Source organism: Triplophysa rosa, linkage group LG1 (genome assembly GCF_024868665.1).
Source record: "Triplophysa rosa linkage group LG1, Trosa_1v2, whole genome shotgun sequence".
NCBI lineage: Eukaryota > Metazoa > Chordata > Actinopteri > Cypriniformes > Nemacheilidae > Triplophysa > Triplophysa rosa.
In genome coordinates, this window is record NC_079890.1 from 37,781,652 (window position 1) to 37,793,126 (window position 11,475).

At 39.1% G+C, this 11,475-nt stretch overlaps 1 protein-coding gene across 1 annotated transcript; it reads left to right on the top strand.

Annotated features, from left to right (window-relative positions):
• Positions 1-10,841: 10,841 nt before the first annotated feature.
• On the top strand, positions 10,842-11,384 carry sox17 (SRY-box transcription factor 17). Its single transcript, XM_057344202.1, has one exon. The coding sequence runs from the start codon at positions 11,043-11,045 to the stop codon at positions 11,349-11,351; it is 309 nt and encodes a 102-aa protein (XP_057200185.1). The 5' UTR covers positions 10,842-11,042; the 3' UTR covers positions 11,352-11,384.
• The last annotated feature ends 91 nt before the right edge of the window (positions 11,385-11,475 follow it).

Below are 11,475 nucleotides of genomic sequence, written 5' to 3' on the forward strand. Positions count from 1 at the left end.
GTTTAAATCTAGAAAATGTCCATATCTGACCCAAACTAAGACTAAAACAACCCAGCATGTGATAAATGCGTTATTAAACAATTATGCCAAAACATAACATGGTCAATGATGACAGACATAAACCTTCTCTCGTGCTTTCTATAACAAGGTGTCGTCTCCTAAAAATTGACACAAATTAAAGCAACCGAACACAAAAACCCACAAACTACATAAAGTGGAGACATTTAGTGGACAAATCTTAATCTGTTAGTTTTGTAAAGTGGTGCAAATCTTTCAACCAACAAACCCACCCACCCGCTCAAAGCCCAAAATCACCTGTAACAACAGCCACTGTGAGTCAATGAGTCTGGAACCCATAAACTCAATTATTCTCCATCATTCTCTTTTGTGTTATACTTGGCGGATCACAGAAAATGAGCTGCACAGAGCAAACTGAATCTTTAAGAAAACATGTCATCTAACAAATTGGAATGTGTCCATTTTCTCAGTGAACGTTTATTTCAAGATCTTCACAACATATGTTGAGAAAGTAAACAATAAATCAATCCAGAGGAAAATGTTATTGCTCAGAAGTTGCTCTTTCATAGCTCAAGAGATCTGATGGAGCTCTGTGTTCATTTAAATATGAACTTAGTTTCAGATATATATCCTAAAATTGTTGAAATCCATGATTGTAGAGGTCAAATAATCTGGATTTGGGTGAGAAATGTTTGAGTTCGTATTGAGATCTTCAATAATACTGTCTTTTGATTGCAGACTTGACAAATCTGAGCTCAGTTTGATGCATCTTTGACATCTCTTCTCAAACTAATGGAGACATTTGTGAGATTTCTGACTCTTTCTCAAGAGAAATATCGCAGGTGAGACTTAAGCAAAAGATTCCACTAGCTGTCCGTCTAAGCTCACTGATGTGTAGGAGAAATAACTGAGATACCAAAGAGATCTCATCTGTGATTTTTCTTTCGCATTTCTTTCTCTACGATTAGAGATGTCTAATAAAAACGATAAGGTGTGTTTATTGTACAACTAAGGAACTAAGGAATGTGTGATATTGATTTTAAACTATCTTCCGATTTGTCGCCGCGTCTCACATTCCTAAAATGTTTTAAGATCTAAATTCCAACGCATGGGACTTTCCTCCTTTAACTCAAACAATACAACAAATTTTCTGAGTCCATTTCAGATGAATTTACTGTAGTGTCGTCAGGAACACGTTTAACCCCGCGTGCTCCAGGAGGAAAAAATCCCAGGAATGTTTCAGAGCATTTAAAAATGATGCGATAAAGGTGGAGAGGCTAAGTGGAATATTCAGAACGCTTCAAAGAATTTTCGCAGATGTTGGAAAGAGGAACTGAGACGGGAAGTCGCGAGCGGAGTCACAATCTGGACTCACGCTGGCAGGTCATCAAAAAGAGACCCAGAGGAAGAGATGAAGAATAGACAGCAGTATGAAAGGAAAAACGGGTAATATATGAGAGTCATTTAGAAGATATCATTCACACAAAAACACGGTTCACTTAGTTTTTTTAAATCACCACATGGTTAGCCATAGTTGTCTTTAATAACATAAAAAAACAATCGTTCATTTTTATTCATTGCATTTTCATTCAATACACCCTGAGACCCACCTGATTAATAAACATATGAAATATTGCTTATTGACTATGTAAAAATGCAAAAGGTTTTCTGTGAGGGTCAAGGGTAGAGGATGGAACAATAGAAGTCTATGGCAATTCCTCACGAAGACCAAAACAAACCTGTGGGGGGGGGGTATGGGTAGTATGTGTTTCTTTGATCTCTGGTATTTTTATACTCTTAATGACCTGAGACTTAATGAGAGGTCAAGTAGATGATTTACATACAATGTCTTTGGTCTTTGAGTTGAATTGTCATCCTGGAAATAAAATGTCTTCACTCCACCCCACAGCGAATTTAAGTGTGTGTGTGTCCTTACTTGGGAACGTCCTTCCATAAATCTAGAAAAGCAAAAGGGAATTTAATTATTAACTTTACTCTGTTAGCTTTGTGTACAAATCTTAATATTTGATATTGAATGATGCTCTTTAATACTGAAATACGATTATTACTAATATTATTGAGAAAGCAATACGGTCCCGATTCTGTCACCATTTATTCACCCTCATGTGATTCAAAACCTGTATATGACTCTTTCTTCTGTGAAACACAAAAAAAGATATTTTGAGAAATGTTCCGTTCATACACTGAATGTCAACTGGGGTCTGATGTTGTTTGGTTCTTCAAAATATCTTCTTTTGTGTTCTGCAGAAGAAAGAAAGTCATACAAGTTTGTAATGACATGAGGGTGAGTAATTGATAACAGAATTTATAAAGTCAATATTAAACCAAATGTATGTTCTTATATTTAAAAAATGCAAAAGCGCTCACCGTTATTTGACCTATTTGTAGCCTGGACAGATTAATTTGGGTATAGAGGATTTTTCAGTAAGCTTTATTCACCTGTGATGTGTGAATCTGGAAACGATGTGGCACGTGGGTTGTTTATTAAGAGATTAATACAGACCAAGATTAAAACCTCGGAAAATGCAAATCCATTTTGAAAATAAAAAACACTTTACGTGGACTGTGAGCATCCATCCGTGGACTTGTGTTAGAAGAGGATGTACAGCACCTGACCACTTCCCCTGAGCCACAGCTTCCCTTTAACTCGCTGTCCTCTTGGCATATCACCACACAAGTGACAATTCACAATTCTCAATATCGCATTCGCAGCAAAAATAAATAAAGTAAACTGTTTTTCTTAATTACTAGACGCAAGTTAAGCAAATGGAAACTTTCGCTTAAAGTCCGAGTAAAGTGACATTGAAATATGTGTTCTGAGTTTGTCACACCACAGAAAAGTGTGTTATATAAAACAATGGTCTTGTTTTGTGGTCGACGTCGGACAACAGAGGAATAAAGTTAATTGTGCCATTACTATTTTCCCTGGTTGTTCTTCTGTTGTCTGGTGTCGATCGTGGAATGGGACCGGGTTGGACCTGCACGGTTTCGGCGGGTGGGGCTTCCTGGGTCGCGGCTCGTGGGCTCTCCCTGTTCTTCGTGGACGTTGCTCGGTGGCTTTGGTCGGGGTCACTGAGTGCAGCTATGACACGTCAGAGGAGATCTGGCCCTCCCGGCTGAGCCTGGTTTCTCCCGAGGTTTTTTTTTTCTCCATTTATTCATCATTGGAGTTTGGGTTCCTCGCCACAGCAGGGCAGTGTTGGCTTGCTCACCGGGAGACTGCATTTATTTATTTATTAGTTATTAGAATGATCTTGTTTGGTCTATAAACACCATGCACTGTGCTGTGTTTTACCTTTCTGTGTTTTTCTTATTTGCTCCTGTAAAGCTGCTTTGGAACAATGCACATTGTGAAAAGCGCTATCTAAATAAATTGAATTGAATTATTAACCACCCAGCCAAATTTGAATGGAGAAAAAAAAACATCCAAGTAAATAAAATAAGCTATCAAAATCTTGGAAAAATAAGCAGGACTCTCTGCTCTCAAATGCTGGGGGCGTGTCCGCTGTTGGCGCCGAAGCCACGCCCACTCGCATCGCTCAACCCGAGTCCCCAGCCCAGTAGGCTATATGTGAATTATGCGAATACATTTTATGGGAGGATTTGAATTCAAACACGCACGAGTCAATGCGTGCGATATTCATCAATAGATAATTCACGAGCATGTTAAAAGGTATGCGTATTTGGCGTGCTGTCCGGGGAGAGGGCTCCGAAACTCCCGGCAGTTTCTTCCGAACTCGGAGTACTCTTCCCATGATGCTATAGGCGCTCTAGTGATAGGGGAGGGGCCATGCACGCTCGGACGCTCCGTTGCGTCATCGATCCCCCGTTTTAGCCCCGCCCAAAAAATCCTGAACAGAGAATTGGTGAAAAACTGTTTAATGGTTTAACTCCACAATTCAGTACTACATACTTCTGAGTCTTTGTAATGTGTTTCAGCAATACATTTCTAACATCTGCAATGTGTTTAGAAACAATTCTCAGAATTCTCTTTACCCGGACTTTAAGTCTCATCTGCGTCTCAGAAATCTCACAAATGACTCCATTGGAGTGAGAGATCTCGACAGTGCCTCAAACTGAGCTCAGATTTGTCAAGTCTACAATCAAAAGTCAATCGAATTAAACATCTCAATATGAATCTGAGAAATAAGATGTTCCTCTAGGAAGAGCAGCATGTGGTTTATTTCCTCTGATAAGATGCATTTAGCGCAGACCCAATAATTGACACATCCAAACTTATGGTGTCTGTTTATTGTAACATAACCCACTTTGTGTACGTGAAAAGAGCATTTTGATCTCACTTTTAAGTGTATCTGATATTTCAGTTGTACACTTGTCATGAGCACTCTTTGACACAAGCACAGCATCTACATTTTTGCATTCATTCGTTTCTTCTTCACTAAGCAATCTTCTTCTAAGTAAGCAGACGGGTTTAGTTTTACGTTTGAACGTGAAGTCTGAAATAAGAGTAGCTGGACTGTTGCGTGTGGGCTTGTCGGGGAACGTCTGGAGAAGTCTGAGGTTGGACGCAGTGTATTTATTGTTGTTATAGAGCAGGGATGCCAGATAACGCCTGTGCTCGCCTGATAGCGCTTGTGTTATTGTAAGGGCACAAGGCCATCTGATAAAGGCCTGTGGTGGGGATAAGGTCTATTTGAGATGGTGCTGAGCCAGAACCTTCAAATCCCACCGAGTACAGACGTCAGGACCTGCTCACACATACGACCACAGCAATGAGCCTACATCCATATACAGTACATACAGTACACATACATATTAAAAACAGAATACATACAAATACGTACACTACACACATACAGTATACATACAGTACACACACCTCTATGTATACATACAGTACAGTATACAGTACACATACATATACAGTACACACATATATAAAAATTAGGGCTGTCAAATTAATCGCATTGCAGAATAAAAGTTTGTGTTTACATAATGTATGTCTGTGTACTGTGCATATTCATTTTGTATTTATAATTGCAAAAACATACACATAAATGTATTTATATTGAATAACATTTTTAGATGAATTATTTATATTTACCAATCATTTAAATTACATTTAAACGTTTATTGATTAAAAATGTTCTTAAATATATGCACGTGTATGTATTTATAAACACAAAGTTAATATGCACAGTACACAGACATATATTACGTAACCACAAACCTTTATTCTGGATGCGATTAATCGTTTGACAGCCCTAATAGGGCCGGGTCTGGGGGGGACTAGGGGGTATTGCCCCCATGATTTTTCTTGGGCCTCTCCAAAAATATCCCGCTGACAATTAAAATAATAAAAAAATGAATACTTATAAAATAATATTTATTTGTATGATCTATTAAATAATGATCTGTCCATTTAATCACAGATAAATGAACTGCTTTCAGTATAATAGGTCTATGGAAAGTCCCCATAACGTATAGACACCTAACGTGCATGTGTGTTTGAGTGACGGGCAGTTTATCTCTGCAGTGATCAGAAGAGGAAGCTGCTCAGCTGACCCAGTCATGGGAAGTTAAGAAGGACTAAAGTGTGAAATCACTTCTCATTATCTGTTTGTGTGTGTGTGTGTGTGTGTGTGTGTGTGAGAGAGAGAAAGAGAGAGATTGTAAGTGTGTGTGGGGGGTCTACTTAATTACATTAGCAATATAAATTTGGAGACATAACCTTGCTGTGGGGACATCCTCATTTGTAAAAATGCTATAAAAATATGCTTAATAAAAAGCATAAATGTATAGAAAATATAAACTTCTCTGTTAGGGTATGGGTGAAGATATTTACTGTGTATACAAACAACAGAGGTCGTGTGTGCGAGTGTGCGTAGCAAATTTTGAGAGCTCAAAACCCAGACTATCAGTTTGTTCCAAGTCCAATGTAGTTTAATTATAATACAAAAAGAAAATACATTTTACATAAAATATATTCACACCCTCATCTCACTGATACTACAGCGTCAGTGAGGTGACATCAGTCACATACAAGTGTGATGAACCTCAAGCCATATGGAAGTTCTTACAAAATCATCACATGCAGGTATAAAAACACACAGAAGTGAGAAATAAAAAACGATCTTCTCCATCTGATCATTAGAGTGATTCTAAAGGTTTAATAGTGGCAGGTGGAGGAATCGAGTGAGGTGCATGATGGGAGAAATGTCATTTGTGTGACAGTGAGAAATAAACAGTGAGAAAAGGTCGGATGTAATTTTAGAAGAGAAAATTAACACATTTTGCATGTTTTCATCACGTCTGGGAACAAAAAGGTTTCTTAAAGGAATTTTCAAAGTCAACGTGAAATAAAAATACAATATTTACAGTCTTAATACAGATTTTATTTGTCTTATTGTGCACGATTCATCACCTAACATTAATCCAATAAAACAATATCTTCGTAATCTTTCTTTAAATCTACCATCTTTCCTAAATAGCCGATCATCATTTTTTAACTTCACTTTTGCAATCTGCTAACATGTTTCATGTTGACCTAAAGATTTATAAACAATATCTGCGGCATGCTGTTGATTACCACAAAAAAGCAAGTCTAAGGCCATGAACACACTTGACGTCTTTTTTGAAAGAAGAAAAGCTGGCAGTGTTTGTGCATGAAGGCAGCTCAGCACACGGCATTCATATAGGCAGAGTAATGGAAGTCTATTTGAATTATTGAAGTACTGTGGTTTTAAAATATGTGGTTGGTTTTTGCAAAGACGGTCTCTGTTTATAATTCAAATAGACTTCCGTTACTCTGCCTACATGAATCCCGTGTGCTGAGCTGCCTTCATGCACAAACACTGCCAGCTTTTCTTTTCACTAAAAAAGCGCTCGTCAACTTTTTCTTCGTCAAGTGTGTTCATGGCCTAAGGCGTTATAATTATCGACAGCCACATGCCACAGACAGAGTTTAACTCTATACCTTGAATATCGATGAACATGATTGTGTGTATGTGTGTGTAATGTTGTCCTTTCATTTGTTAACACCCGGACCGGTCATATGTCACATATGACACACACAGATGTGTGAGCGATCGATACACACGGTGCTGAACACACACGCTCGTACACACCAACAGAAGATGATTAACTCTTATTCAAACGCGTCTATCAGCGAATCAAAGCAGTCCACTCAATAATAGCCAAATCAATATTCACTCTTTGATATCTTTGTGTTTGAGCGTGTGCGCGCTCGGAGACCTAAAATATCTGACACTGACATTTTTTCACAGGAGCCAAACTCAGGTCAGAGGTCACAGGTCGTCATATCTGTGTGCAAGAGAACAATGGGGCAGTTAAAACACAATATATCACTCTCACTTTTCTCTCCCTGATTTCTTCTGTCTGCATACATATCCCACCTTCTCTCTCTCACACACATCATTTTCGCTCGTCGTTACAGGATGTTCACTATTCCACCTGTCTTTACACAAATGCTCATAAAAATGATTAACGTTTGCAATAATCAGTGTCACAGTATGTGTGTGTGCGTGCGTGCGTGCGTGCGTGCGTGCGTGTGTGTGTGTGCGCGTGTGTGTGTGTGTGTACTGGGGTGGGGGCAAGAAAAGGGTCAAGATGGGACATTAAAAGCTCTTTGATTTTCATGAGGAAATATGTCTCTATTACTAGCCATCCTATCCGTTATACTTCAGAAGAATTCCTCATTTGAGCATAATTCATTTGTTAAAAGCAGAGGGTGAAAAAATGAAATACTGTAAACTTACAATTGGCTCAAAACATATATGGACACTAATAGCAAAATAAAAAACAGTATAAATGTCATTGCATTAGATAAAGTGTCATAATATAACATTTAATTTAATATATCACTGCTGTCCTTTCGAAACTTGTATCCATGTTTTGTGATTTTTATTTTTTAGATAGAGAGAGAGAGACTATAGACTATAAGACTATAACTATATAATATACTGTACATATATATATATGATACATAAATTAATATGACGTATAAAAAGAGATGCACAATCATCCAAGATGCCAATAATCGGTATTGGTCAATAAAAGTAATTTTTCACACTATCGGACAAAAGTTTAAAAACAGCCAATGATCAGGGCCGATAGGTCTTGTCAATCAAAAGAGGATAAGAAAATGCAATGAATTTCTGCTCCGTATATAGAAAATGTTAAGAAACATCACCAGTTTGATGTTCAATATTAATAGTCATTATATGAATGAATAACATTCAGAAAGTTAAGAAATATTCATTTCATTATCAAAAATGTAGTTAATGCGAGTTACTTTAACCACCTGCACCGGCAGATATCAATTGAAATAATCGGGAATCGGTGAAAAATGTAGTACTGGTGCCTCTCTAATATAGATCTACTGTACCTTTTATATATAAACATCACTTTAGGGGCCAGTTTTTTGAAAAGTGTCCCCAAAAGTAGTTTATGAGAAAAAAATATTTATAAGCAGAATTTGTATCTAAATTTCACTTAAATTTTTAAATGTATTATCTGAAGCATACTTTTATGGATCCAAAGCAAATGTAAAAGCTCTGGCGCACAAATAAAACAACAATCACAACACAAATATACATGCATAAATATATGTATAATACATGTACACAAAACATCATTTAAAAATGCATCAACATCCCTTGAAGCGTTTAGATGATTGAACATGAATGTGCTTAAACATGGCAGAAGTTTGAAACCCTGACCGCAGACACATCCATCAGTCAATACCATAATATAAACTATAACATTCATAAAGAATTGACAGCCGTCTGTAACTTGGCACACAGTTAAAGATCTAATCTAGTCTATAGGTGCAGAAAAGCAGAAGTTCATGAAATGTACAGTAAAATTTCCCATCAGAATCAAGGTCATCAAGAGGTAAAGCCTCGGGTCAGTTCATGCCTTGGCATTTTTTCCATACGTCCCATGAATTTCACTTTGTGGAACGAACAAAAGGTTTATAAATATTTGTCAATGACACTTTCTCCGATTGGACCTTTAAGGTCTTGCAGGTCACTTTAGGCGTTTGGGACTTTTGTTGGGTGTTAACATGTGAGGCACCAGTCAGGCCTGGGGGAGTCTGGGATGGGGTGAGGTTTGTGTATGTGTGTGTGTGTGTGTGTGTGGGAGAGGTCTCTCGCTCTTATCTAGGCTACTGCTTCGGCCTGCATTTCCTGTCCCCCGCAAACTGCTTCCTGTCCTTGGCGCAGCGGCACACACTGTCCGATTTCAGACACACACACCCACACAGACAGATCCACACACACTCGTGAATACACACACATGCTGTCGCCAGGCGAGCCTTTCTGGGGAATTACACAATAGGATTGGCTCCTGAGAGCCGGGGGACTTTGCATGACTCAAACGGAAGCTGTATATGTGTTTGCACTCTGCGCTCGTGCACACACGCCAGTCTGCTCCGTTGGTTCTTCGGTAGTAAAATAGATGATGACAGTATTACAGTGCCGGTTTGCAAGGCATTAACTTCGTGCCAGAACGAGGGGACAATACATGCAGGGTGGTGCGTGTGTACGGTGGGGAGGGGTGAGGTTATGGTATAGCGGCCGGGTTTGCGTTTTCTCACAAATATACAGAAAACTGAAAAAAAAGACAATGTCATTCTGAATCGTACTTACTGAAAGAGGGTCCAAATTCTAATTAAGAACAGCAGAAAATAGGATGTGGTTTTTGGTTTAGTTCCCAATTGTTCACGTAACGGTGCATATGGGTAGTGAGGGCCCTTTAGTTCTCAAAACAAATGTACATGCATACATATTTCACACATAATATATTCACGGTAACTCAATGTTTCGCTGATTATTTCTTACAAAAAACAATGGTGCCAAGATCCCAAAATCAAAATTAAAAATCTCAACCCCAAAAAAAACACGGAGACATTTCTCAAAATATCTTCTTTTGTGTTCCACAGAAGAAAGAGTCATATACAGGATTTGAAAGACATGAGGGTGGATAAATGCTGAAAGGATTATTATTTTTCTATCCTTTCAAGGCCGAATGTCTAACAAACACAAACGTTAAAGAAATGATATTCCAGAGCTCAAGTGTCACATACACCTGAGTCATTTCTCTTATATCTCTGAGAACTTGCGAGCACACTTGACTTTATTCACTGTATTCAATGTGACATTATCCTCTTGACACCTCTGTCTTTATCAGCGTGTGACAATCCTTCACTACTACTGTTTGCAAATGCTGCCATATCAACAGGAGGGATATTAATCCTACAGAATGCACTGCATTTATCTCACCTGTGCTGCAAACATTAGGATTAAAGAAATGAAAGTATTTAAGCGTCAATGTCATTCAATGATAAACGAGATTGTAAATGAAGGTTAAAGTCAGTAGGTCTGGCAAAATTTGGTTTGCAGATTTTTGTTTTAAGATTTCCTCACAGGGAAGGTTATTGGACATAACCAAACAAGCTATACATAAAGAAACAAGTAAAAAATAAATTCACTTTTGAATCAAATTTATTTATGGAATAAATGAACGCTTTACGCACGCACTGAACCGTTATTTGACACAACATTAATACAACATGACGCGTGCTGCCTTTATATCACATGCCACAGATAAACTTTCATGAACTTTTGCGGGGTTTTTTACTTTAAGAAGTTTGGCGCATCGGCTCTTACGGACGCAGTTGCGGTTTCGTCGGCCAAGATTGCGCACCTAAAACAGTTCAGAGAAATTTACTTTTAACAAGGCGACCCACTGAAAGTTATTGTATAACTGTACCCTGTTTCTGCTCTCGTCCTGAGAACCGGGGGCGCGCCTCTCGGACCCGTTCGCACCTTTCACGGCGCGTTCCGCCCACCCGCGTCGCGATTGGTCACCGGTGCGTTTAAAGCCGTCTGGAAACAGGCAGCGCAATTCTGACCTTACTGATGAATTGATACTCTAAAAGAAGACATCGCATTTACGGTCTTCACTCAGAGTTCATTTGGACATCTCCAAGCATCCGCGCTCGGTGCGTGTGGGAGATGAGCAGTCCCGATGCCGGCTATGCCAGTGACGACCCGAGCCAGACCCGTGGCTCCAGCTCAGTCATGATGCCCGGCATGAGGCAGTGCACGTGGGCAGACCCGCTCAGTCCGCTAGCCGAACCCAAAACCAAGAGCGAGACGTGTCCGGCTGCCGGTCCCGGGCGCGCGAAGACCGAGGCGCGCATCCGCAGGCCGATGAACGCGTTTATGGTGTGGGCGAAAGATGAGCGCAAAAGGCTGGCGCAGCAAAACCCGGATCTCCACAACGCGGAGCTCAGCAAAATGCTCGGTGAGTGGAATATGTAAAGATTTAACATTTCTATATATTTTTGTGGGCAAACCAACGTTTTCTTTTTTTTGTATTAACTTAGTGGGTGTGCGCACTTTTCGTTGGATTTTATGATGTAACATTTGTGCATTCATTCGTAAA

What these genes read in the sequence shown, in the direction of transcription:
- sox17 (XM_057344202.1), top strand. Translation starts at nt 11,043, where the DNA reads ATGAGCAGTCCCGATGCCGGCTATGCCAGTGACGACCCGAGCCAGACC.